At 48.9% G+C, this 27,171-nt stretch overlaps 1 protein-coding gene across 10 annotated transcripts in view; it reads right to left on the bottom strand.

The window, feature by feature from the left end:
* Positions 1-27,171, bottom strand: part of PIP5K1A (phosphatidylinositol-4-phosphate 5-kinase type 1 alpha) — a 45,021-nt gene that overhangs the window by 11,403 nt on the left and 6,447 nt on the right. For 8 of the 10 annotated variants that reach the window (XR_014163472.1, XR_014163473.1, XM_081891511.1 and 5 more), the window contains exons 2-11: positions 17,773-17,810; positions 15,889-15,975; positions 7,864-7,994; positions 6,194-6,311; positions 5,593-5,745; positions 5,032-5,331; positions 3,866-4,071; positions 2,799-2,882; positions 795-843; positions 36-120 (exon numbers count right to left, since the gene is read on the bottom strand). Coding sequence is in view for 8 of the 10 variants with exons in the window: in XM_081891511.1 (XP_081747637.1) it covers positions 36-120; positions 795-843; positions 2,799-2,882; positions 3,866-4,071; positions 5,032-5,331; positions 5,593-5,745; positions 6,194-6,311; positions 7,864-7,994; positions 15,889-15,975; positions 17,773-17,810 (1,251 nt within the window). In the remaining 2 variants the exon portion in view is untranslated. Of the gene's footprint in view, positions 1-35; positions 121-794; positions 844-2,798; positions 2,883-3,865; positions 4,072-5,031; positions 5,332-5,592; positions 5,746-6,193; positions 6,312-7,863; positions 7,995-15,286; positions 15,778-15,888; positions 15,976-17,772; positions 17,811-18,646; positions 18,696-27,171 lie in introns of those variants that run through there. The other 2 variants (XM_081891510.1, XM_081891505.1) reach the window with 2 other exon arrangements.

The following is a 27,171-nucleotide window of genomic DNA, read 5'->3' as shown; positions in this document are numbered from 1 at the left end:
GGTACGTTTGTGACCAGTGAACCTAAGTAACTTACAAGGGATTTTCTTGAAGACAACGTTACACATGAACCGCTGGAACCTTTCCGCGTAAAAACTGGGCCGGTGAACTGAAACCGTGTCCTGCAAAACAGCAATGAAGAGGCAAACGGCAAAGAGTCACATCAAGTAAACAAGGATGAAAGCAGGTGTGAGGGACTTTAAAGAAAACAAAAAAAATCAACCAAGGCAACAAAATTTAAATCGGAATAAAACCAGCAACAATTTGCCCACATAGTAGAAAAAAGCCACCTCAAAAGCTGACATCTATGCAATACATGGCCAGAAAAAAACTGACCAGAAACTGATAATTCATAACAAAAGGGCCCATTGTACGCCAGGAAAGAAGTCAAAAACTGGTGCCCAAAAAGATGTTTGGTGTCAGGTGGGCTTCTCTGGAGAAACCACCCCAAAGCATTAAGGAGAGTTCACCCCAAAAGCTTCATTCTATTTACTGAAAACAACAACAAACTATTACACCATCTAGTTCTAGGAAGAAACCCAAGGCCACTAACAAATAAAAAACGCCACAAAATGACTGGATCCTTGTATCTGCAGGCTCTGGTTTCCCCCTACCCCCCAAAGAAATGACAGCCCAAAATGACATACAAAAGCGGGGGGGGGGGGAGATAGCATTCTCTCCTCTCTCCTTTACACCCCCCTTTTCCTTCCTCTTCAAATGAAAAGAAAATAGTCGTCACCACCCAGCACTTCCCAGACAAGACAGAACAGCAAGAAGCAGTGGGTTTTGGGCTCACCCCATCGTGAACAAGGGCTTTCCACGAGTGCTCCAACTTCTTAATGAACCTAGTAAGGAAGATTTTGAAAGGTGGGGACAAGTTAGCCTCACAGATTTTAAAATTAGTGCATTTTTTGGAGGGAGAGAAGAGGAGACAAAGCAACCGTCCACTTTTCCTAACCCCATGTTTTTGTCCATCCATCTTGCCTGTAATCCAAGCCTCCCAAATTCAGCTTCCTTCCAGAGGGATGTTCTAGGCCTCGCCAGGAGGATTACCTTGCCTGCTCCTGGACCCCCTGGTTTTGCTATTCCCCCAATTCTTAATAAGTAAAATGGCAGATTCTAAGCATGTCTGGTTAGCCTCGAATCTCAAACACAAAGCAGGCTGATTTCTACTTTTGTGGGTTTTTTCCTGCAAACACATGCACACACATTCCTCACTCTGAAGTTTAACTGGCTGCAACTCACCACTGAGTGGTTTGTTTCCTTGACGCCACAGAAACACTTTGCTAACCGTGCAATACGCTGAGAAAATTCCTGGCCAGAGCAAGCCACCGCCTGCTCCCTTTCCTCTCGCCTGCCTTCCACCCCATGTTATCACTTCCTGTACACTTCCCTCGGCACAACAACTCAACCTGATGTGCAGCCTAATTTGCGAGGGCTTGCCTGCTCAGCCTGCTTCGTCAGTCTTAATTACTTCCAGCGAGCAGGAGATTCATCGCTTGCCCGTCGCCATTTCCTAGGCGGCAAAGGCAGCCCTGCACCTCTTTGGGCTCCCCTCCGACGGCTTTAACTGTTGGCCTTTGGCCTGCTGAACTGATTGCCTCTGCATCTCCTCACAACCACAGCAAGTTTTGTATCTGGGGGAATGCAAGGCAGCAGTTTTCCATGGACTTGAGATAAAATCCCAAGGCAGAAAAGCCCAGCCCTTAGGGAAGGCCAAGACCTGTCCCTTTCAGAGGAGTCCTCTAACTTCTGGATGGGAATTGGGAGTCTAGCCACATCTGGAGAGTCAGCGGTTAGCCACATCAGAGGTGGGGAACTATTTGTCAACCCAAGGGCTATTTTTTTCTGCATGGCAAGACTTTGGGGGTGAGGGCACACACACCAGTGGTGAGTGGGGCCAGAGGTCAGAGCAGGAGGGACATTACATTGTACATTAATAATAATAATAAAATTAATAAAATAATAATAAATATTATTATTTATAAATAATAAAATAATAAAAATTAAAATTTTATTTATATCCCGCCCTCCCCAGCTGAAGCCGGGCTCAGGGCGGCTAACAACAATCAAATAATACAACATTCTAAAATCATTTCATTATAAAATTACTTCAAATCAAATTGATGGCAACCATTGGGCTAGAGTTCTGTGAAGATTGCCAAAGGAGGGAGTCAGGCTGTGCCCTGGCCAAAGGCTTGGTGAACAGCTCTGCCTTGCAGGCCCTGCAGAAAGATGTCAAGTCCCGCAGGGCCCTAGTCTCTTGTGGCAGAGCGTTCCACCAGATCGGAGCCACAGCCAAAAAAGCCCTGGCTCTGGCTGAGGCCAGCCTATGCAGATGCCAAAAACTTTTACACACACAAAGGCACCTCTCCCCATCCAGCCAAGAGAGAGGCACGATCACAGTTCTCAAGGGGAAGAGTTCCTTTGTTGGGTGAGTCCTAAGGGCTGGGCAGAGAAGCCCAAAGGGCTGCATTTGGCCTTCAGCTTTTGCCATCTGTGCTGGTGAGGGATGATGGGAGTTGTACTCCAGAAACCTCTGGAGGGCCCCAGGTTGGCAATGGCTGGACGAAGTGGCAGGAACATAAGAAGAGACCTGCTGGATCAGGCCAATGGCCCATCTAGCCCAGCATCCTGTTCTTACACTGGCCGACCAGATGCCTGTGGGAAACCCACAAGGAGTATTCCAGCACAACAATCACTTCCTGGAGTTTCCAGCAACTAGTATTCAGAAACAATGCTGCCTGCAATTGTGGAAGCCGAGCAAAGCCATCATGATACAAAGTTGGAGACTCCTCACCTGTAAGATTGCAGCACGTCGATGATCCCCACGTAGAGAAGCAGCCTCTCCCCCTTGGCGTTCCGGGCCGGGATCCCTCCCATTCTGGGCGAGAGAAAAAGAAAAAAGAGTCGAGTCTCAGAAGGTGCCCCAGCCCAGCCAAAAGGCATTTTCACCCACTGCTCCCACCCCTGTGGTTCAGCCCCACGCAGAGCCCACTGGCAACAGTTGGGCCTGGCTTGCCACTTGGCCAAATGCCCATGCACAAAGCAGGGAAAGGACTGGCTCGCAGCATGAGAACAGCCAGGTCAACAGTTTTGGGGAGAGGCATTTGGAAAGCTCTTGAACAAAAGGCTTTGTGAGGTCTGAGGCCGAGATAACCGAGATAACAGCTGTCACACGGTCTTCCCCAACCCGCTGCTCCCTCCAGTCATTTGAGATGAACGACTCCCGGAAACCCCCAAAGCAGCTGGGAATGCACTGAATTGGGCTGGTTTAACGGCTGATCTAAGGAGCCTCTGAGGGGAAGGAGCAGCTCACAGGATCCAAGGCCTGGACTTCACAAGACAACAGAGAGGACAGAGGTTAGCACCTCTCCCTCTAGCATCTGTCTGCCCCACCCCCCCGGTCATGCCTCCTATAGGTTAGAATTATCAATCCAAGCATCTAAATCTTATGGGGATTGCATGCAGCTCTTCTGAATTCAGAGCAATTTAGCTTCAGAGACCTGCTTCTGAAACATAACTGATCTGGCATAGGGCAGCTTCCTTGGAGATAACAGATACAGGAGGAAAAGTGAAGACTGTAGCAGGTGAACTTTCCGGGGCCCCCATTTCAAAGGCTAGTGGTTGAGGTGATGCCAAACCCCACAAGCCCCCTGAAATTTAGAGCTCCAACCCGCTCTCTAGGACAGCTACAGCCCACTTTTCCCATCAGCATGAAATGCTGCACAAAGCTAAATACGCAGATGTCCTTCATCTGCATAATTCAGTGCAGGCAACAAAACCAGGATCTTCTCGAAGGGACTCAGATCTTGCTTCTCGCCTGGTTGGCTGGGCACCCCCGTTCCAAAGCGGCCAGAGACTTACTGGTCATCCGTTTCAATGGTGCCGCCTCGCCGGGCTTCCCCTTGGATGGCCTCCATCGCTGTGGAGTACAGGGCCTTCTGGGGGGCTGGCCGCCGCGTGTCTGCCACAGCCGCCCCATCCGCCACGGCACGCTCCCGCTGAGCCAGGTCGAGGTTGTGGACTGCCACGAGCAAGCTGTAGTCCATGATTTTGAAGCTCTGCAAAACCTGAAATATCAAATGCACACAGGTAACAATGCCGCCGGTATGTTCTAAAAACCAGGATCTAACTAGATCGAGGTATGCGGAACTTGTGGCCCACCCCTCTCCATGGGAGCTAGAATCCAGCTAGATTCGCCAAGCATCAAATTTCCTTCCCCTGAGCTAGCAAAGGAAAGACTGTGCTATGTTGTTTGTTCCTAGCCATTTATTTAGTACAGTGGAACCTCAGTTTTTGAACATAATCCGTTTCGGAAGACCGTTTGACTTCTGAAACATTTGAAAACCGAGGATCAATGGGCGGTCAGCAAAATCCATGGAAAAACACACAGCGGAAGCCGTTCGACTTCCAAGGCATGTTCAAAAATGGAAGCAATTACCGTATTTTTCACCCCATAGGTTGCACCTAGGTGTTTTTTTTGGGGGGGGGGGGGACAAAGAAAAAAAAAATTCCCCCAGGTGCGGGGCTGGGGAAGCCCAAGCTTCCCCCGACCCCAGCCCCCAGAACAGGCTGCTATCCGCAAGCCTAGGGAGCCCGGCGCGCCGTTCTCCCCAGGCTTGCGAAGAGCTGCCCGAAGCCCGGGGTGCGCCCCAGGCTTCGGGATGCAGGCAGCTCTCCGCAAGCCGTGGGAGCCCGGCGTGAACTCCTGCGGGCTCCCAAGGCTTGCAGATAGCTTCCTGAAGCCTGCATTCACCCCATAGGACGCACACACATTTCCCCTTCATTTTTGGAGGGGAAAAAGTAAGTCCTATAGGGCGAAAAATACGGTACTTCTGGGTTTTCGGAGTTCGGGTTCTGAATCGTTCAGCTCCAGAGGCGCTTGAAAACTGAGGTTCCACAGTACTCTCTTTACATTTGCAAGCTCCACACCTGGCTCAGAGACCCCAGCTGCCGCAACTCAGTGTGAGCAGAAGCTGCCTGGTGACCCCCGAGCCTTGGGTGGAAACAACTTTCCTCTTCCCACGTACCAAGCAGTCTCTCTGCAGAGTCTTGCACAAGGCGCTGTACATGTCAGCGTCCAGGAAGAGGCCGTCGGCAATGTCCTGCATGAAATCCAGGTCCTTGTAGGTGGGGAAGACCTTCTCCCGCTCCTTCTGGGAGGCCCGGCGCTTGTAGGTGGAGCCTTTCAGGTCGTACTTCTGGTGCATGCGCACCGAGCGGGGCAGCAGGTTGTTCATCACCACAATCCGGATGTTCTTGCCGCCAGCCTGCACACAGTAGAGGCCATAGAACTTGGGGAGGAGGGTCCGGGGGTTCTGGTTCAAGTTCTGCAATAGCGGGGGCGGGGAGGGGGAAAAAGCCAAAGTTCTCATTGCAAAGTCAAAGGGAAATAACGATAATAACAAGTTCGGAGCTGGATAGGGCCAAAAAGTCACCCCTCCCAGAATGAAGAGTAGTTTAAGCATCATTATATTTAATAAAACCTCTCAGTCATTGTATGCTGCTTTAAAAGCAAAAAACCAGAGAGACAGCATCGGATTGTTCTGTCGCATCCCAAGTTGACCAGCTCTCCCTCCCTGCTGACTCACCATGTAGTAACCCGGCAGCAGCTTCTGCAAGAACTCTGCCTCTTTGTGCTGAACTGTTTTGATGATGAACTCGTCGTCGCTGGAGACATAGAAGATGGAGCCGCTGGCTCCGGAGTTGGAGAGCTCAATGAGGGGCTCACTGCAAAGGGAGCACTGCGGGAAGAGGAGGCAACAGAAGAAATGGAGGAGGACATTCTCACAAGCTTCCAGCCTTGCCTCTCTGGACACAATGCCAGAGTTTCGGACAAGGGGCACCCCCAGCCCCACCCAGAGATGCTAGGGATTAAAACCTGAGAGTTTTTACACGCAAGGCTGAGTTACAGCCCCACAAGAATGAAAGGCAACCAAAAGACATTCCAGTGGCGCTCTTTCTCCAAGCCAGCCCCCAACGCTCAGGGAGTTGCTTGTTCCTGCTCAATGGCGCTCAAAGTGTAGAGACTGATCTGGATCACCCCACCAGAGGAACCTCTGTTCTGCCTGTTTTAAGTACAGCAGTCAGACTGAAGTCTACCCACTCCACCCCGTCGCAACTCATCTCTGTCTGGAGAGAAGATGGGGATTTTTTAAAAAAGAAAACTGACAGGCACCTGCCTCCACTCACCAGGTAGTCATCCGGCCGGATCCCAAACAGTTCACGGAAATAGCGAAAGGCGACAGGAGCGTAGGTTTTGAAGCGGAAATCGTTGTAGTGATGGGCCGGAGTGAGGTTGCTGCCTTCACTGGAGATTGAGAGGACAGAGGCAAATGAGAACCACGCTCTTTCTGAGTTGCCGCCTTCTGCTAAAAGCAGCTAGTTCTCAAACCTTCTACCTGCACGGTCACTTTCCGTATCAGTGAGTCTGCTCTGCTATGCAACTGGTACACAGAGCGGAGGGTTCTGGGAAGCCCTAAGGAGCATCGTTGGCCCACACTGGCCCACTGAGCCTTGCCTTCGTCCCTGTGTGAGCTAAAGTTGTGCCCCCAAGAATGTGCCGCAGGGACACCAGTCTGTTATTCATGTGGAACTGCTAGTAAACTTTCCAGGGAGGCCATCAGGGTTTCTTGCAAGAGTTTTGTTGAAGACTGCTGAGCTCTGGAGAAACAGTGTCCCTTAGCCTCTGTGCATCACAAAGTAAAAACAGTGGTGACCCCCCAAAAGTGGGGCTCTTCTTCTTCCAGTGGGGTGGGAAACTTGCATCCCCCCCAGACACTCCTGGACTCCAATGCCCATCATCTTTGATGATAGGTCACACTGGGCCTGGGACCCCTTTTCTTTAACTCTGTTTATAACATTGGGGGTGCAAGTAGCTCTATTCTGTTGTATTTTTGAATCCCCCCTTTTAAAATGGTTTGTTTCTTATATTGTGTTCCAATGGATTTGTTAAAAGGCATTTATTGTAAGCAGCCCAGAAAATGCCATGAAATGGGGTGAGATTCAAATGCTGCAAATAAACTAATGAGAGGTGGAAGCCCAAAACATCTGGATAACTGCAAGTTCCCTTGGAGGCTCAAGGCCCCTGTGCCTTAATATTTTGTCCACAGCCTCAAATTCTGAGCTACCTAGTCAGCTGGGGTCTTATACTGGGACAGACCATTGGCCCACTGTGTCCAATACCCTGACTACCAGCAACTTTCAGGGAAGGGGCATATTTTATGGAAAGGGCTGTGCTTGAGTGGTAGAGTACCTGCCTCAATCCCCATGGCATCTGCGGCGGAGTGGGGGGAATCCCCTCGGGAAACCCTGGAGTGTTGCTGCTAGGCGGTGTAGACTACACTGAGTTAGATGGATCAATGGCCTGACTCAACCAGCTTCCTGTTTAAAACATTCCTTTATCCGAAACCATGAGGACTAGAATCTTACTTTATTTTTAGAGGAAAAGTCAGTGGCAAGATCACTGGTGGCTCCCCAAGTTCAGTCCCCGGCATCTCCAGGTACGGCTGGGGAAGTCACCTGCCGGCTACTCAGGAGAGCTGCTACCAGTCAGTGTGGACAATACTAAGCTAGTCCGACCAGTGGTTTGACTCGGTATTAGGTAGCACCCTCTGTTTCCTGGGTCTCGAGCCGAGCAATGTGTGTCCTGGAACCTGCTCCCTGAGATGGAAATGCCAGAGGTTGAAGCTGGGAGTTTCTGTGTGACAACCACAGACTCTCCCAGGGATCACAGCTTGGTGCCTGTTTTATTTCTATTGGTTTTGCCATTTTAAAAAAGTGTCGCTGGACTCCCTTCTCCTACGCCCCACCTGCTGCCTGCACTCAAGAGGGGGACAACTGGAAAATGTAAAAACACTTACCCCGGGAAGAAGATGCTCTCCACTACGTAGAAGTCTTGCATGAGAACATCTCGTTCTGGCTTGGTGCTCAGGCTCCCCACCGTGTGGGTGATCCCAAGCTGGATGGCACCTTTGAGGGCCGACGAAGTTGTCTGGAGGGGGAAACAAGAGAACTGGCATTAGTGTCTCTTTTGTGGGATTCTGCAAGACACTTCCAAGCACGTTCTTTTGGACGCAAGCGAAGAACATCAGCATTCCACCACACTTTCGGGAACTCCAAATTTTACCCTAACTCTGCTGATTAAAGCATTTTTTTTTTTTTTAAGGTTGAAAACTCCTCTGTAGGAAAATGGGAAAGGGAGAACTGTGGATGATAAGGCTGTTGATAGTTAAACTTTGGAGGAAAAGGAGGTACAGTGGTATCTCGGTTTAAGAACATTCCTGTTTACAAACGAATCAGTTTACGAACTCTGCAAAACCGGAAGTAGTGTCCCGGTTTGAGAACTTTACTTCGGTCCAAGAACAGATCCGAATGGTGGAAGGGCACTGGTGGCGGCAGGCCTTATTAGGGAAAGTGCGCCTTGTTTTAAGAACGGTTTTGGTTTAAGAACAGACTTCCAGAATGGATTAAGTTTGTAAACCGAGGTACCACTGTACCTTTTATCATATATAGTGGTCATGTAAGGAAATAAAGGCTTTCTGGGACATTATATACAATGAACTGAAAATTCAGGTATTGATATCCCAAAGGAGCAGAAAAGACTCTTTATGTATGTGACAACAGCAGCACAGATGCCACTAGCCCAGAGATGGAAAGAAGAAAAAGTTCCTGTGAGAACAGGATGCTGGACTAGATGGGGGTCACTGGCCTGATTCAGCGGTCTTATTCCTATGAGAACTTCACACAACACTGCTGAACTAGAGTTGACCACAAGATGTGGCTGTGCCAACTACAGTCTAAAACATCTGGAGAGCCCAGCTTGGAAAAGGCTGCGTTGGAGCTATCCTACCCTTACCACGTACAATGGTACCTCGGGTTACATAAGCTTCAGGTTACAGACTCTGCTAACCCAGAAATAGAACCTCGGGTTAAGAACTTTGCTTCAGGGTGAGAACTGAAATTGTGCGGCAGTGGGAGGCCCCATTAGCTAAAGTGGTGTCACAGGTTAAGAACAGTTTCAGGTTGAGAACGGACCTCCAGAACGAATGAAGTTCTTAACCCGGGGTGCAACTGTATTGTTGTTGTCAAGGTGCACTTAGTGAATTATCACAAGCTGTGCTGCTTACATTGCAGTGCCAAGTGACCCACCAGTTTGCCATCTCCCCTTCCCCATCTATACTGATGTTTAAGCTACCTACCAACTGAAGAAAACACCTATGTCTGATGAGGTACAAACATAAAAGCCTGCTGGATGAGGCCAATGGCCCATCTAGTCCAGCATCCTGTTCTCTCAGTGGTCAACCAGACCAGATGCCTGTGGGAAACCCATAAGAAGAATCTGAGCACAAGAGCCCTCTCCCCTGCTGTGTTTTCCAGCAACTGGTATTCAGAAGGATTGTTGCCTCCAACTGTGGGAAAACAACAACAACAACAATTATTTATACCCCACCCATCTGGCTGCGTTTCCCCAGCCACTCTGGGCAGCTTCCAACAAAATATTAAAATACCGTAATACTTCAAACATTAAAAGCTTCCCTAAAGAGGGCTGCCTTCAGATGTCTTCTAAAAGTCTGGTAGTTGTTGTTCTCTTTGACATCTGGTGGGAGGGCGTTCCACAGTGCTGGTGCCACTACTAAGAAGGCCCTCTGCCTGGTTCCCTGTAAGTTGGCTTTTCTCAGTGAGGGAACCGCCAGAAGGCCCTCGGAGCTGGACCTCAGTGTCCGGGCAGAACGATGGGGGTGGAGACGCTCCTTCAGGTATACTGGACTGAGGCCGTTTAGGGCTTTAAAGGTCAGCACCAACACTTTGAATCGTGCTCGGAAACGTACTGGGAGCCAATGCAGGTTTTCAAGAACACAGCCATCCCAGTTAGGAGCCCTCAATAGCCCTCTCCTCCTCCATGAATTTGTCTAATCCTCTTTTAAAGCATCTGCTGTAAGCAATCACTTCCTCCTGTGGAAGTGAATTTCATAGTTCAACTACAGCCTGCAGAAGCTTCTGCTGCGATAAATCCATCAGCCTTTCAAGAAAGGTTCCACAAGACTTTCTGTTGCATTTTTAAATAGGCAGTTTAGTCTGCAAAATAATAAAAGAAGCCCAGCCCCTGCAGAACACGGCAACGGGCTTTTGCTCGGCGGAGCTTCTTAGAATGCATGCAGAACACTGATGCTGAAAAGAACTGTGCCAGTTAGCTACTAAGCCAAGTTCAAGGTGCTCATTCTGGTATTTTAATTGAGATTTTATGGCTGCGTTTTGGCTTTCCTTAAAAGAAAAAGCAATATACACATCCTTTTGATATAAAATAAATCTGCCTTGGGAACCCTGCTGGAACCTCGTGACGCAAACCGTCCCCGTCCCATCCCCCCACAAAAAACATAAAAGCTGCTGCATTTAAAACACAATCCAAGTAAATATATATCTGCTACTGCCAGGCCCAGATCAGATCACCGCTTATCTTCCAAATGGCTCCAGGCGCCTCCGTCTGCAAGAAGCGCTTACGTACTATACTTTTATCTGGCTTTTTGGACAATTATCGCCTCCAACTGTGGCTCGCAAATATTTAACAAGAGAAGGAGAGGGTGGTGGTGTCCCGGCATTAGGCTTACACACATAAAAACAAACCAACAAGGAGGAAAGATGAAAAGGGGGCAGGGAGTGGAAGAAAAGACCCTTGAGAAGGTAATTGACAGCTCTTGGCAGTGGCGTAGTGTGGGGGTGCAGGGGGGGCCCGGCCGCACTGGGCGCAACATCTGCGGGGGGGGGGCGCTCGCACTCGCAGCTCTCTGCCCCTACCTGGCTCACTCACTCACTCTCACTGCAGTGCTGGCTGTGCGAATCCGATCCGAGCCGCCGCCCACTGTGGAGGGGGGGGGGGGTCCAGGCGTGCGGGTTAGGGAGCGCAAATTACTTGCCTTGCCCCGGGTGCTGACAACCCACGCTACGCCACTGGCTCTTGGCCAGGGCTAGCAATTTGCTAGGAAAGATATAGGTAGCTGTGCTGGTCTATTAGAGGAAACACCACTTTATTTGGATGGACTAACAATTGTGAGCAAGCTTTCGAGTTGTCAAAATTCTTCTTCAGGCAGAACGTTAAGCAAAAGGCAGGAGACGGGCTAGAAAGAAAATGCTGAACAGTCCCAAAGCCTGTCGTTGATGAGAGATTTAAGACGGAACATGGGAGATACTAAGCAGACTTCAGATTATCTTCCTTGGGGTGAGGTTTGTCTGAATCAAGGCTCATAGCTAAACTCGCCCCTCACTGACTAGGGGCTGTAACCAAGAACAACCCTTAAGTCAGTGTGTTGCTTAACTGCAGCTCCCATCAGTCCCAGCGAGTAGGGTCAGTGGTGAGGGATCATGATGGGAGTTCAGCAACACCCGGGGGCCAAAGGTTCCTCCCCAGGCCTGTCTTAAGTTAGAGGCATGCAGCACGTTGATGGGGACAGGAGAGGCAAATGGTGGAACACCACAAATCAACAGCCAGTTTTGAATGCTGTGAAACATACGAATTCACAAAAGGGAGAAACAAGATAAATCTGTGTATGTTGCAGGACCGAGGAGAAAAACGAAGCTCCAGCTCTATTCAAAACACATGGCTGTCTGGGGGAATGGGTGCGCCCAGGCAAGCCTGCTGCACGGTGCCGAATATTATTCATTGTTTTCTATCGGGCCTGTCTGAGAATGTGATGGAAGGACGCAGCCCGACAACGGCCTCACTGGATTCAAGTTCCGTCTCGTTCGGCAATTTCCAACACCAGCCAGGCTGTGCGCCTCTGGGAAACACAAGCCAGTCGCAAAGGAGAAAAATCACCTCCCTTTTGCCCATAGCATCCAGCCTTGGTAGACTTCCTTTGTAGACGGAGGTTCCACTTAGCTATTGGGGGTGTTGGCAAGAGTTTGCTATCCTTCACGAATGCGTAAGAACCCAAGAAGGGCCCTGCACCTGAATCGGGCCAAAGGGAGCCCACCAGCCAGTTCTTGAAGTGGCCAACCAAATGCCCCGATGGAAAGTCAGTAAGCTGTTCCCGAGCGCAACAGCAACTCTCTCCTCTTGTGGTTACCAGCAACAGGCATTGAGAGGCATATTGCTGCCTCTGAGTAGAAGCAGAACATAGCTATGGCAGCCAGTAGCCACTGAGAACCTTCCAAACACCTTCTAAAGCCATCCAACTTGGCAGCCATACACGTGGGAGTGAATCCCCATTTCGCTATGCCTTGCGTAGGGCTCAGAAGAGCCCTACTGGATCAGCGGAAGGCTTGCCTAGCTGAGCCTCCTGATATCATAGGGGCCAAGCAGATGCCCCCAAAGCAGCAAAAAAACCTGCGTCCCCCCCCACTTGCAATTCCCAGCAGCTGCCATTTCGAGGCCTCCTGCCCCCCGACAGTGGAGGCAGAACACAGTATCCGATTGTGCCTGCAGACAGGCATTTTTGGACTCTGCAGCAGCTGAAGGAAGGCTGATAAACCAAAGCTGAATCTTGACAAGACAGAGGAACTGTGGGTGGTTCCTGGGTCTGGGAAAATAGGTTCATCCTGCTCTGGCGGGGGTTTCACTTCCCCAGACAGAGCAGCTATGCAGAGAGCAGGGCCCATCAGGGCAGCTCAATTTGGCCCCCCCAACTTCAGGCCCATGATGTCATCAGGCAGCGCCACTACAAGACAACACTCAAGGAAAAAGTGGTGCTGCTTTAGGTGGGGTTGGAAGGAGGCAAAACCTCTTGCCTTGGCTGGAAACCTTTTCAAACTCCTACTTTACCCAGGTTAGACATTTGTCGCCTTAAAAGAAAATGAAAACAAGGGGGAAGTTTTCCAGGCTGGGTGCTTAGGGGCGATTCCTGCTCGCCACAGGAGACCAGGAAAGTGGGCCTATTGGCAAGGCTGGTGCCAAACGGTTCTTGAGAGTGTGAGTTTCCTTGCAGGGCTCCTAGCAACAGTACAAGCTGCTCATGGGGAAATCCCCTGCTCCTTGTTCCTTTCCGCCTTCCCATCCCAATGCAAACTCCCTAAGAGCCAAGATCAGATTTCGAAGATCCCAGCCAAATTGGTGCTGGGGTTTTTCCGCCCAACCCCAGGATGAAAGGAAACCCTGTGACCTGCCTTCGACAGACATCATTCGTCTCCAATGTCAGACAAAAAAGCTTCAGCTTCACTCTTTAATCTGCTGAGATAAAGATCCAAGGTGGAGGCAGCTCCACCTTGGAGACTCATCAACACAGGGATAATTGTAAGGTTAGGACTGCTTACCAGTCCTGTTCCTTGCTGGAGGATTTTTTTGGGGGGAGGCGGGTACGGTGGGAGAGGAGAAAAGATAACAAGAAGCTCAGCAGCCTTTGCTACTGAACCACGCCAGAGTAGAATCTAGGACTGTGTGCTGCAGAAACCCAAGTCTCGAGAACCTGAAAGCTTTTTAAAACAAGCACCACCACCCAGTTTCTAACTCTTAAGGAGACAGGCTCAACAGTGGGACCCTCAGAAGCCAGAGAGGGAACTGCTTGCGTTTCTTATGGATCAGAGGAAGGGTGTCAATCTGAGATGCCTAACTGTGCAGAGTCAGAAGTCCTCCCCCAGCTAGTTCACAAGTGTGTGGAATTGCCTTTAGAAGTACCTGTGCGACGCTACCTTCAGACCCTTCCTCAAAGCCCACCCTTTCTGCAAAGCCTCTGCCGCAACCTCTTAACCCCCACAATCCACTTTAGCCAAGTGCAAGCACATGCAGCTGGAATAATGGCATACCACTGGATTATAGACTGTTTATTTGTGCAGTGTGGAAAAAGTTCCATGCACGTAGATGGTGAGATATACATAAAAATAAAGAGGTTAAATAGGAACGTAAGAAGCTGCTTTATACTGAGTAGAACCCTTGGTCTATTTAGCTCAGTACTGTCTCCACTGATAGGAAGCAGCTCTCCAGGGTTGCAGGAAAGGGGTCTTCCCCAGCCCTGCCTGCAAACGCCACTGGGGACTGAACCTGGGACCTTCTGCAGATGCTCCCCCTAAAAATAAGTAAGATCCTAGTCCTCATGGTTCTGAACAAAGGACTACAGTAGTTTTAATAAGAACTTGCCTTCTATCAAGTCCCTTGTCCATCTAGCTCAGTAATGTCTGCACTGACTAGCAGCAACTCTTCATGGTTTCAGGCAGGGTGACTTTCCCAGCCCCGCCTGGAGATGCTAACCTAGGACCTTCGGCATGCAAAGCAGATGCTCCACCCACTGAGCTACAGCCCTTTCCACAGCCACGGACTCCCTCAGCTAAAACCCTACTCTCTCCACTTCAGCCTCTTTAAATCTGAAACACAAGGAAAGCAAACTGGACCCACTCTACAGGGTTGTCGTCGAGGATCCCTGAGCCAATATATGTAAAGGCTTGGACGTGGGAAGCCAGCATGGGGCCCTCCAAATGTGGTAGGGACTCCCAGCTACCCTGAGCCCCAGCCAGCGTGATCAATGGTCAGGGACGATGGCAGTTGCGGTCTGAAACCACAGCATCCAGACAGCACCACGCTAGGTACCTTTGGGCTAAGAAACAGAACTAGCAGTGACTTGTGAGGTGCTGGAAGACTCTGAGCATAAAACCGCCCTGTACTATCAAGCACTTTGCAAAGCAGAACCGAGCAACAGGCACAGCCTGTGTCACAAAGCTCTGATCGCCCATGCCTGTCCAATAAACAGACTGATACTAGGAGGCTGAGCTAGGGAGATGGGTCATATGTGGCAGGACAGAAGGAGACCCCAGGGGGAAATAATCCACACCAAAGGCCGTCCGCTCTTGGTTCCAAGTTTCAGTGCCTACCTTGATTTACAAACAGGCGTGTGGGGTTGCAATATTTGCGTGCCACTAGAGAGCTAGAAGAGCAAACGCCACACAAGAAGAAGCCAACCCCCACCGCCTTGGGGGAAGGAGGGTGCCGGTAAACGCGCAAAACAACAGATCAAAAGGAAACAGGAAGTGGATCTCTCTCTCGAGCACAGCTGCCCTGGTGAGATTCCAAAGCACACAAGTGAAAAAAGGAACATAAATATTTGCAGCCTGATCTTCAGTGCCAGAACTCAAGAGCCTCCGAGTAAATGTCAGGAGGAAGAACTCTGAAATAACGAGGGAACTAAGAACGGCCTCTCCAGCTCATCCATGTTGGGAGCACTAGCAAGAACTCTTCCCAAATGCCAGGAGTATCTCCTCTCTACTACGATTCGCGAGTTCCTCCCTTCCCTGTCGCCACAGTCTTTTGCACGTTTTGAATTCCAGAAGAGATCGGCAATCCCCACCCAGAAGGCTGCAACTTACAGAAAAAGACAGGCGTCGGAACGGACTGATCGTGTCAATCTCCATTTCATCCAGGTGCAGGGAATTGGCTCTGGGTCAGAGCGAGCTGGAGCATAGCTGTTCAACGTCAAACTACGTTGGGTCCCGAAGAGTCCCGCGTTCAGCCCGCATGCCGGCAAGAGAGATACGCGTGCACCATAGTGTGGTTCAAAAAGGAGCGAGAAATCCCAGGTTAGCTGGCCAGCGCTGTCTCCCGACAGCAAGGGGGAATTGAGAAACTCCTGAAATGGGGGCTGGGAGGGAAAGTCGGGGACCTTCTTTCCAAAGGCTTAAGAGAAATCTCTGTGCTGGGACAGTGACGCCGCAGTGGGACGGTTCGGCCTTTGAGCCCCTGGGATCTCCCGACATGTGACCATCAAGGGCTGCTTGCAAAGTTTTGACGTTTACCTGGATTGCTCCAGCCTTTTATGCTCAGCCGGGTGACTCAGGTGCTGGAGGCTGCTGGGCGGAATCTGCTGAGGGAGGAGGGGCGGAGGGGGAGGGAGGGACATGCACACACAAACACACACTCCAGGGAAGAGAGAGGGAGACGGAGACACAGAGAGGTGGAAAAGAGCACTTGCCTTCTTGTACGTGGTTTCGCCGGTGGAGTCCACACCCCTGTGGCCTTTCTTGATTGTCTGTGAGGAGTGCCCAGAGGCACCTGGCAACTGGAATCGGAAGCAAAAAAGAAAAGGGGGGAGGTGAAATACAGGCTTCAGTGAGATTTTAAGTATCATCCTGTATGTTTCTAGACTTACTATCCCTGGCTGACAACGGATGATAAAATTTCAGGGCGCTTGATTTGGCCCATAGGGTTGCTAGTTGCCGACCCGTGGCATAAGCAGAGGGAAAGAGAGAAGGGAGTTGGGCACATTTGGGATAGCTCAGTTGGAGCAGCATGAGACTCTTAATCTCAGGGTTGTGGGTAGGAGTCCCACAAGAGAGTCCTGCATTGCAAGGGGTTGGACTAGATGATCCTTGTGGTCCCTTCCAACTCTACAATTCCATGATTTGGGGAGGGGGCTGCTCTAGCATCTGTTCTAGAGTCATCCACACACTTTATAAAGTGATGGGGCTTTATAACAGAAAGAGGGGACAGATCCCTGCCCCAGCTGGCTTACAATCCAGACACTGATTGTACCCTACAGATCCTTTATTGGCAGGAGTCCCTTTTCCTCTTCCAGTTTATTAATGGTGGTACAGCCACTGGGGACTGCCTGGTTGGCACTGACCCGTGACTGGGCTTCCCAGCAGTGATTCTCCGCTTTCGAATGCCCTCCCTGATGAATTGTGCCATTACTGACTTTTAGGAGGAATTGGAAATCATTCATGTTAATGTTTTTAACATCTGATGCTTCAAAAGATATTGTTGCCGACAACCCTGAGATCACTGTTTTAAAATATCATAAAAGTTTTTTTAAAAAAAGTTATAAAAATATATTGTTGATGTGTTCACCACTCTCGGCTACTTCGGGAGGGAGTGCAGGATATAAACTGTAATAACAACAGCAACAACAGATACAGAAGAGAAAAGGGAGGAAAATTTAGGTGGGGTAAACAAGAGAGGAATGTGCTTTTTTTTTCAGAACAGGAGCAGGTAGAATCTAAAAATTCCACATGGGGGAGGGATAAATGGAGTGAGATAGCAAAAACACAATTATACCTATTTAGTACTTGAGTTGCAGGAAGACATGGAGACTAGGGACTGTGCAAGAATTTCAAGAAAATGTGAGGTTTAAGGGGGGGGAATACACAGCAGCACCCAAATGTTCTGGGAGATGAATAAACTGAGGGGGCAGGGGGCCTTCGGACAGCTGTGGGGGGTGGAGCTGAAAGAGTGGAGGTCATAGGCAGGGATGTGTTTAGCTGCAAGAGCAAGGAGACACAGAGGGGAGAGAAGACAAGTCTGATGTGAAAGGTGTGCGCTCAGCATCTGATGTTTTTCTGCTCTGGAGAGCTGTTATAAAGCAGGAGGCAGCCCCAAACTGTCAGGAAGAGAGCACGGATGGGTTGCATGCACACGAAAGCTCATAGCAATAAAAAACTTAGTTGGTCTCTAAGGTGCTACTGGAAGGAATTTTTTTATTTTGTTTCGACTACAGCGGACCAACACGGCTACCCACCTGTAACTCGCACAACTGTGTCTTTCCCCAGGAAAATGCACGCAAATATATCCCTAAGGGCAAAGACTGGGCTCCCACTCTGTATTTATATGGTGATACACGAATACATCAAACCAAGTCAATATTTGGAATCCTTGGCCTAAAATGCCTGCTTATTTGGGGGCAAGATGTTCTGTGCACCGAACACTCCTCTCCCATATAGAAAACTGGTGTTGACCAACTGACGGTTAGCAAACTGATTCTAAGAACGTGGAGCTTTCAGAACCCACACCTGCAATCCTTTGAATGCAGTTGTTTTGCTTCTTGCGTTGTCCCCCCCACACACACACAATCGCAACTTACCTCGAGAGTTTTTTTAAGTGTTGCTGTCCCGGGTGTCCCTGGAAGAAAGAAAAGGAAGACGTGAGGAGCTCTGCTCCTAGCTGCTCAAGGAAAACCCTGCCCAGCCATAAACCTTGCCAGGTGGAGAACCCTGCAACTGGATCAGGCCACCGGGGGGGGGGGCATCTAGCCCAGCACCCTGTTCTGCTCTATGAGAAGCCCACAAGCAGGATCTAAGCTCAGCAGCACCTCTCCCTGCTGGCCATTTCCAGAAACTGGAGCTCAGGGCATCCTGCTGAGGACCCCAGAGATAGCATACAGCCATCACAGCTAGTAGCCATTGATGGCCTAACGCGCCACAAATCTGTCAGCTAGCTTACTTATTCTGTGTATATCTCAACTTTTTCTCCATGCATCTTTGGTGGTTTACCTGCTTCTCCCCCTCCTCATTCGTCTCCACAACAACCCTGTGAGGTAGATTAGACTCGAGAATGAGTGAGCTGGGGATTCAATCTTTGGTGTCCCTGGTCCTAGTTCGACACTAACAATTACACCACACTGGCTCCCTCAGTTATTTCCCTCTTCCATCACAGGGATATTGCAACAACGGGGTCTTTTTGGGGGGGTGTGAGAAAGAAAATGGCAGCCTGGGCTCCATGGAGAGCAGGCAGGATAGGAATGAAATCTGGAAATAGAAATGTCCAGGGAGAACAGCACTGTTAACTATAAACGTACAGAATTGTAGCATTGGAAGGGACCCCAAGGGCCATCTAGTCCAGGAATCACAGCTAAAGAATATATTTAGCCAATACGTGGTTGTGAGGTCAACAACTGGCTTATCACAATGTCACCCCAGTCTAACTCTGTTGCCCGAAGCATCAAGGAGCATCAATACCGGACTCAGGCTCAACCGGATTCTTCAAATTCCTCAAATCTTGTGTAAACTGAGGGACATGCACAACAGAGATATGACTCAGCCAGATGCCAACAGCTTAAGTGCTTTTCCACACACAACCCAGCTCGCTGCGAATCCATCTGGCCCAGGCTCGGGAAGCTCAGTGATAGAAACTCAGATATATGAGCTAATCACCTAATGGCACCTTAAACATGGGTTGCGGTTGCCACAATGGACTGTCTAGGCAGCATATAATAATAAATTTTATTTTTATTACTATTATGATGGTGATTTCTATATTAATTTATACTTTAAAGAACAAATCTCAAAGTGCTTTACATATAAACCATCCCAGACCCTGCGCTACTCACCCGAGGGAGGCCCTTCTTCGTGTGCCTCCTCGTGAGGACTGGAAAGTGGCAAAACAAGAGTAGGCCTTTTTTGTAGTGGCTCCCTGTCTGTGGAACGCTCTCCCCAGGAAGGTTCGCCTAGCACCTTCATTATTTATTTTTAGGCACCAGGCAAAAACGTCCCTCTTCAACCAGGGGCTTAGGGCGATTCATATTCTACAGCCTTTTAAATGTGACTGTGGGAAGGGGGTGGGATTATGGTTTTGTTGTTTTGGTTTAATTATCTACTTGTGTTTTATCTTGTATTCCGTGAACTGCCCTGATATCTTTTGGAGAAGGGCGGTATATAAATTTAATAAACCACCAACACATGAAAACATCAAACAAAACAATTCAGAATAAAACAAATTCAAGCTTCAAGGAAATCTTTCAGATCTTTATCGGCTGACCAACAGGGAGGGAGGGGTGCTGGGAGCTGTACTACAACAAAATCTGGAGGACAGCTGGTTAGCCACCCCTGCTTTAGGGAATGGGTGAGGTGAGGAGGAGAGAGCAGTCTGCTTCATAAGGGCTTTGCAATTATGGAGCACACGTCCTCGGGCACAAAAAGATGTACTGTACAACACTATCCAGAAGAGAATTCCAGAGTCTCTGCTTCTTTCAACATGAAAACAACATTGATGGTAGCCCTACCAGGGGACAGGTATCCTGGCTGCCTAAGGTAGTCCTGGGTGGAACACACCAGCCGTGGCACGGGGGGGGGGGGCAGGAGGAGAGAGCAGGTACCATCAAATATTAAACAGGCAGTCTCAGGCAGATCAGCCCGAAATTAAGCAAACACAACACTGGAGCTGATGTTGTATTTCAACCTGACTTGATATTGTATTTATTATATTCTGATTTGCATCGTAGGTCCTTTGATGACTAAAATGTTCATCTGTTGCCCACAGGAGTAGGTTAATAGCTTTCTAACACATGCTAATGAATAATACAAAATACCAGGGTACTCAGTGTTGTAAGTTGTTGACTTCCCTAGGAGTAGGACCCCCTTCTTCCTCAAGATGAATTTTGCGGGTAGGAAAGTAGAGAAAGGGCTTTCTCAAGGGTCAGGCTCAAAATTATAGTTTCTGCCCACCTTTCCCAGTGTTTCCACAATACACATGTGGAATAAGGCAGTTGTAGCATGCACCGAAATCCCACATGAATGCAGAAAGCCTGTGGCATATAAACACAGAATTCAGCTTCCTAAGAATCTGTTGGGCTTTTTAAAGCACGTTCCTAGACCTCATCGTTACAAAGATATGCTTCAACACATGCAGGAACACTGCCCGGCTGAAAATCAGCAATATGGGTGGCTGAGTAGGCTTTCTATAGTCCATGTTTAGAATTATTATTTTTTTCTTTTTGAATGATGCAACGTAGGAGATAAATATATGTATATCTCTCATGCGCAACCTTAGTTTGCATAATTTATACAAGTCACAGAACGTAGCTTTTCTCTGTGCAGACAGCCAATGGGTTTTAGGGTGGAAAACACGCTGCACTTCGCACACACCTGCCTCACAGCTCCTAACTCGACTCAACGTGACTTCGCCAGGCCTTGCCCTGCATTCTCACAGCCACCACCCAGAAGACCTGCATAACTTTTACCCTACCACTCAGTAGCCGCCAATTATACTGGCCAGGCCCGCCCACCCTGGTCACAGGCAGTCAATGAACGCAGCTGCGTTCAGCTTGCTGCCAGCACTCTCTCCTTGGAAGGTGGCCTGAGACAGGTTCCGGTATATGCGCTCAGAGGTTCAATCACACTCTTGAACACTCTTCCCTCCCCGCACATCCTGTGCTCCCAAGAAAAAGGGTGAATCATCAGCCTGCTGGGTTGCCAAGCATGCTCCGTCATGCAGAGACGCGTGTCGAGATTTCGGCAAGCGGGAGGCTGGCATGAACGGCAAGGAGACAATCTGCCGACGGTTCAGGGGAAGGGCGCTCCTAAGAGTCCAGCTTGCTCCCTGCTGCCTGGAAGCAGCCCAGCAGCTTGAATGAGCCAAGGATGCTGAGGGGAAACTTCCCCAGGTGACCTCTCAGAGCTCGCCGTTCATCCCTGAGAATCAAACTCCAAATAGCTGCCTGCTTCTGGAATACGCACAGTTGTTTCGGCTCTAGGAGACATGGAGAGCATAAGGAGGAGGAAGAAGAAGAAGAAGAAGAAGTGAGAAGGGGGGTTTGGATTTGATATCCCGTCTTTCACTCCCTTTAAGGAGTCTCTAAGCGGCTAACAGTCTCCTTTCCCTTCCTCCCCCACAACAAACACTCTGTGAGGTGAGTGGGGCTGAGAGACTTCAGAGAAGTGTGACTAGCCCAAGGTCACCCAGCAGCTGCATGTGGAGGAGCGGAGACGCGAACCCCGTTCCCCAGATTACGAGACTACCGCTCTTAACCACTACACCACACTGCCTCTGCAGCATGAGACTGAAGGCCCATCTAGTCCTGTATCCCATGTCCGATCATGGCCAATCATAAGCCTTCAAAAAAGACCTCAGGAAGGGCACAGAGGGCAAAATAAAAAACCCTTTCACCTCCCCCAGGCTCCTGGTCTTTCAGTGGCCTGTGAACATAGGCGGGCTAGTGGGAGTCATAGTCTGAAACTGCTGGTTGACATTAGTTTAGGGTGTACAGAGAGTTGGAAAAAAATATTAGGGAACTTTCAAGCAAAAAATAAAAAGGCACCCCCTAGTGGACAAGGGAAATGGCAACAGCAATTTTTACAAAGCCTTAGACTCACAGAAACGTAAGAGTAGGAAGGATTAAAATTTATTTACATGACAAATTATTAGTCATGTTGTCAACTTGGACTACTCCATTCTCATACAGTGCAGTAATATCCTCTTTGCTTAACAAGAATCATACAATAAACGGGTCCAGTAAAGAAGGATTTATGAGGAGAGAGTGATTATTCATGAAGGAGGAAGAAAAAGACTTGTTTCCAAAAAACCCAGCTACTCTGCGGGAGGCTACTCAGTTCATTTCAGGAGAACTTAAACCATGGAAAATAACAATAAGAGGCCCAAGAATGTATACAAAAGGCAGTGGGGTGAAAAAGCCTTTTCTAAAAAAACCAATTATTTTCTATTTGGGCAAGCAACAGTCACCACATCTCAGTTGCGTGACTAGTATTCACAAAGCAGAATGGAAGGGCAGTCCAATCAACCAACACTTTTACCTATGGCACCCATGCGGTAACGAAGGATTGTTGGGGTTCGGAGAAGGGCCTTTATGGAGCCTTCTGCCCAAGGTTTGAAAAATGTCATTTTTCCTGGGGGCTGGGGGGGGGGGAGGAGGAGAACAGGCTTCTGGCCTCACCCACCATATGTAGGCAAGGCCTGGAGCACACAAATATTAACTGAAATAGTTTAAGTAGAAGCTAACCTACTATGATAAAGGGATGCGGGTGGCGCTGTGGGTTAAACCACAGAGCCTAGGACTTGCTGATCAGAAGGTCGGCGGTTCGAATCCCCGCAACAGGGTGAGCTCCCGTTGCTCGGTCCCTGCTCTTGCCAACCTAGCAGTTCGAAAGCACGTCAAAGTGCAAGTAGATAAATAGGTACCGCGCCGGTGGGAAGGTAAATGGCGTTTCCAAGCACTGCTCTGGTTCGCCAGAAGCAGCTTAGTCCTGCTGGCCACATGACCCAGAAGCTGTACGTCGGCTCCCTCAGCCAATAAAGCGAGATGAGCACTGCAACCCCAGAGTCGGCCATGACTGGACCTAATGGTCAGGGGTCCCTTTACCTTTACCCAACCTACTATGAAGATTACCAAACATTCAAAGGAGAGAAATAGTAATCATGGGGGATTTCAACTTCCCCAATATTTGTTGGGACTCAAACTCTGCCAGAGTGCAAGGTCTGACAAATTCCTCCAATTTCATCTCCCAGAAAGTGGAAGAACCAACAAGGGGACCATCTATCTTGGACCTGGTCCTCACCAATAGGGAGGAACTGACTGATGAAGTGGAACTGCTGGGAAACCTGGAAGGAAGTGATCATGTTCTCCTGGGTTTCAGAATACAGAGGCAAGGGAAAATCAAGTGTAGTCGGACACACACTCTGGACTTTAAGGAGGCCAATTTCAAAAAGCTGAAGAAGTTACTGGGTGTGATCCCGTGGTCAGAAATACTCCATGAGAAGGTAGTCCAAGAAGGATGGGAGTTTCTAAAAGGAGTAATATTGAAGGTCGAAATGCAAACAATACCAACAAGAAAGAAAAATGGGAGGCATCTAAGGAAACCGGTGTGGCTGCATAAGGAGCTCACAGATGAGCTGACAGTTAAGAAGGGCATGTATAAGAAATGGAAGAAAGGGGAAATTGCAAAGGAGGAGTATACACAAGTAGCCAAAAGTTGCAGGGGGGAAAGTCAGGGTGGCTAAAGCTCAGAATGAGCTCAGGCTTGCAAGAGAGGTTAAAAAGAATAAAAAAGGTTTCTTCGGCTATGTCCAAAGTAAGAGAAAGAACAAGCAAGTGGTAGGTTCTCTGCGTGGGGAACACAGAGAAATACTATTGGGTGACAAATACTCAACACCTACTTTGCCTCTGCCTTCACCCAAAAGGAAAGCGATGCCCAACCTGGTGATAACAGAACAAATGGCGTAAAGAGGGAGCTGCAGCCCAAGATAGGAAAAGAGGTAGTAAGGGAACACCTGGCTACTTTAAATGAATTCAAATCTTCAGGGCCTGATAAGCTGCATCCAGGGATACTAAAGGAGCTTGTGGATGTAATTTCAGAAACTCTATTATCTTTGAGAATTCTTGGAGAACAGGTGAGGTCCCGACAGACTGGAGGCAGGTAAATGTTGTCCCCATCTTCAAAAGGGGAGGATAACTACCAACCAGGGAGCTTGACACTGATACCAGGGAAGGTCCTAGAACAGATAATTCAACAGTCTGTCTGTGAGCATTTAGAAAAGGATGCTGTGATTACTAAGACCCAGCATGGGTTTCTCAAAAATAAGTCATGCCAGACCAATCTGATTTCTTTTTTTGATGGAATTACAAACTTAGTGGAACAGAGAAATGCTGTGGGCATAGTGTATCTTGATTTCATTAAGACTTTGACAAAGTCTCCCATGATATTCTCATGAGGAAGCTGATAAAATGTGGGTTGAACTAAGTACAGTCGTACCCTGGATGCTGAATGCCTTGGGACCCGTACATTTCGGCTCCTGAAAGATCGAAAACCGGAAGTGGGTGTTTCAGTTTTTGGAAGCCAAATGTCCGGTGCGGCTTCCAATTGAGTGCAGGAAGCTCCTACAGCCAATCGGAAACAGTGTCTTGGTTCTTGAACAGTTTTAAATTTGAGATCCACGGTATGACTGTAACTGTTAAGGTGATTTGTAGCCGGTTGACTGGCTGAGTACTCGTTAATGGTTCCTTGTCATCTTGGAAAGAAGTGGCAAGTGGGGTGCTACAGGGTTCTTTCCTGGGCCTGTTGTTGTTTAACATCTTTATAAATGACTTGGATGAAGGAATTGAGGGGGTGCTCATCAAATTTCCAGATAACACCAGACCGGGAAGGACAGCTAATGCTGCAGAAGACAGAATCAAAATTCAAAATGACCTTAACAGATTGGAGAACTGGACCCAAACAAACAAAATTAATTTCAACAGGAACAAATGTTAAGGTTCTGCACTTACGCAGGAAAAACCAGATGCACAAATATAGGATGGGGGACACCTGGCTGACTAGCAGCACATGTGAAAAGGATCTAGAGGTCTTGGTGGACCACAAGCTGAACAGGAGTCAACCGTGTGATGCAGCAGCAAAAAAGGCTAATGCTATTCTAGGCTGCATCAACAGAAGTATAGTGTCCAGATCAAGGGAAGTAATAGTACCACTCTATTCTGCCTTGGTCAGGCCACACCTGGAATACTGTGTCCAATTCTGAGCGCTACAATTTAAGGATGATATTGACAAGCTGGAACTTGTACAGAAGATGGCAATCAAGATGACTGAAAGTCTGGAAACCAAGCCTTATGAGGAACAGTTGAGGTAGCTGGGTATGTTTAGCCTGGAAAAGAGGAGACTGAGAGGAGATATGAGAGCCATCTTCAAATATCTTAAAGCGTGTCCTATGGAAGATGGAGCCAGCTTGCTTTCTCCTGCTCTGGAGGGTAGGATCAGAGCCAATGGCGTCAAAGGAGATTCTGACTAAACATCAGGAAGAACTTTCTGACAGTAAGAGCTGTTCAGCAGTGGAACAGACTCCCCTTCCTTGGAGGTTTTAGCTGTCATGGATGCTTTAGCTGAGATTCCTGCCTTGCAAGGGGCTGGGACTAGATGCCTCTTCCAACTCAAAGATTCTATGCTTCTTGCTCATGCCAGTTATTCAACTTTCAAGCCACAGTGGCCCTCCTGAAGCCAAGGTTTCACACATTCCCCCTTTCCTAGGTAGTGAAAAAAGAAAACTGTGGTGACCAGAAAGAAACACCTTCCTCAAGGCAGGTGGGGAGTCTTGACCCCAAACTTCGTACTCCATCTCTGAAATTCAGTGCAAGGACAGCAATCTCTTTGGTCTTTTCTCTAGCACTAAAACTGGAGGCAAGAGGTGACTCTGGCCACAGCCTCATTCCAAGCACCTCTGGAAACACAGCACAACAGCAGGGTCGACACACGGCCCCCTTCTGGCTCCCAGGTTGAAAGGCGAGAGCTGCTTATTCTTGCCAGAGGCTGGGAGGACACTAGCCGTGGCAAGGAGAGTTGTGTAATAATCCAGCAAGCTTGACAGAAATGAACAGCATGGACATCAGCCGATACCAGCAGGCTTAGAGCTCTCGTGCTTAAAAGCATGGAGGAGTGTTGCTCAAGCAGAGGAGGAGGAGGGTGGCTGCTTCAAACAAACATGCAGCGAGGTTGCGAAAGCTATTTGGAGAAGCACTGGCAGCCTTGATCTTGCACTTCACACCAAGTCTGTGCATCAAGGAGCTGCAGAATTGCCGCTTTGTTACAGGACGGAGGCAGAACAGAACCACCTTCTCTTACCCACACATTAAAATAAATAAAAATGAACTGTATTTTGAACAGGGGTAGGGGACCCCAGACCTAGGGGCCAAATGCAACCCACCAGGCCTCTCCTCGGGCCACGCCTCCTCCCTAGCCACACCTCCTCTCTTCAGGCCACACCCTCTCACCAACCCGGCTTCCTACCTGGCTGGAACGTGCCCTTGACTTGACTGGATGGAAGGCAGAGAAGGGCCTGCGAGGGTGTGGATGAATTTGCTCTGCCCACTCTTGCCTCTGGCCCTGCCCACCTGGGGCATTTGGCCCAAAGGCTGACAAAGATGTCGCCCTCCCCTCCAAATATAGAATGAATGCCACAAATGTTCAGACATCAAAAGAGGACTCTTGAGGCAGACATTAAATACTGCATAGGTACGACGAGTGGGTGAAAACCATTGACCTAAATCAAAGACGGGGTCCCTGCGGCCAATGGCCAGACAGGATCTGGAAGAGGTCATTGGCTCTGGGCTCTCTGTACACCTTCCAGAACATCATCAGGAAGAACTACTGGTTAACCAACCCTGGTGTGAACAAAACGTGAGTTAAAATGAGAACTTCTCTACCACGACTGGTACAAAAGGAATGACTCGTGGTTCTGGGAGAGAATGTTTTACCACCAGATGGCAACAGGTTTAATCTCTAAGAAACCCCAGGGAGCAGTGGAAGACTTATTTAAGAGACTTGAGAGATCCTCTGCAAGCTATTGTTGGATCACAGATGGGGGAGAGCATGCGGTCCTCCAAATGCTGTGGGATTCCAACTCCCAGCAACCAGCATGACCAGTAGTCAGAGAGGGTGATGGGGAGTTGTAGTCCAGCAACATCTGCAGGGCCCCACAAGTGCTCCCAATCCTTGGGATAGATAATACTGGGAAAGATACAATAATGCAGGCAAAGGTAAGACCCATGGCAGATTCTAGGCGACCAATACCTGGAAGTCTCATGTAAAATGGACAGGTTAGTATCAGAATGCCTTTCAGGGTGGGTGTAATAAACTTTTGTGCTCTGAGCACCTCAATAGTATTGCCACAAAGGGTTCCAGTGAAGAGGTCTAGGACCGCCTGCTCTAACCTGAGGATAAGTTAAGGGCTTTTAAAAACTGGGGAGTGGAAGGAGGTCAGTTCA

The sequence above is a fragment of the Podarcis melisellensis genome, assembly GCF_964234715.1.
Source record: "Podarcis melisellensis genome assembly, chromosome: 16".
Taxonomy (NCBI): Eukaryota; Metazoa; Chordata; class Lepidosauria; order Squamata; family Lacertidae; genus Podarcis; species Podarcis melisellensis.
This window is presented reverse-complemented; position numbering and strand designations above follow the sequence as displayed.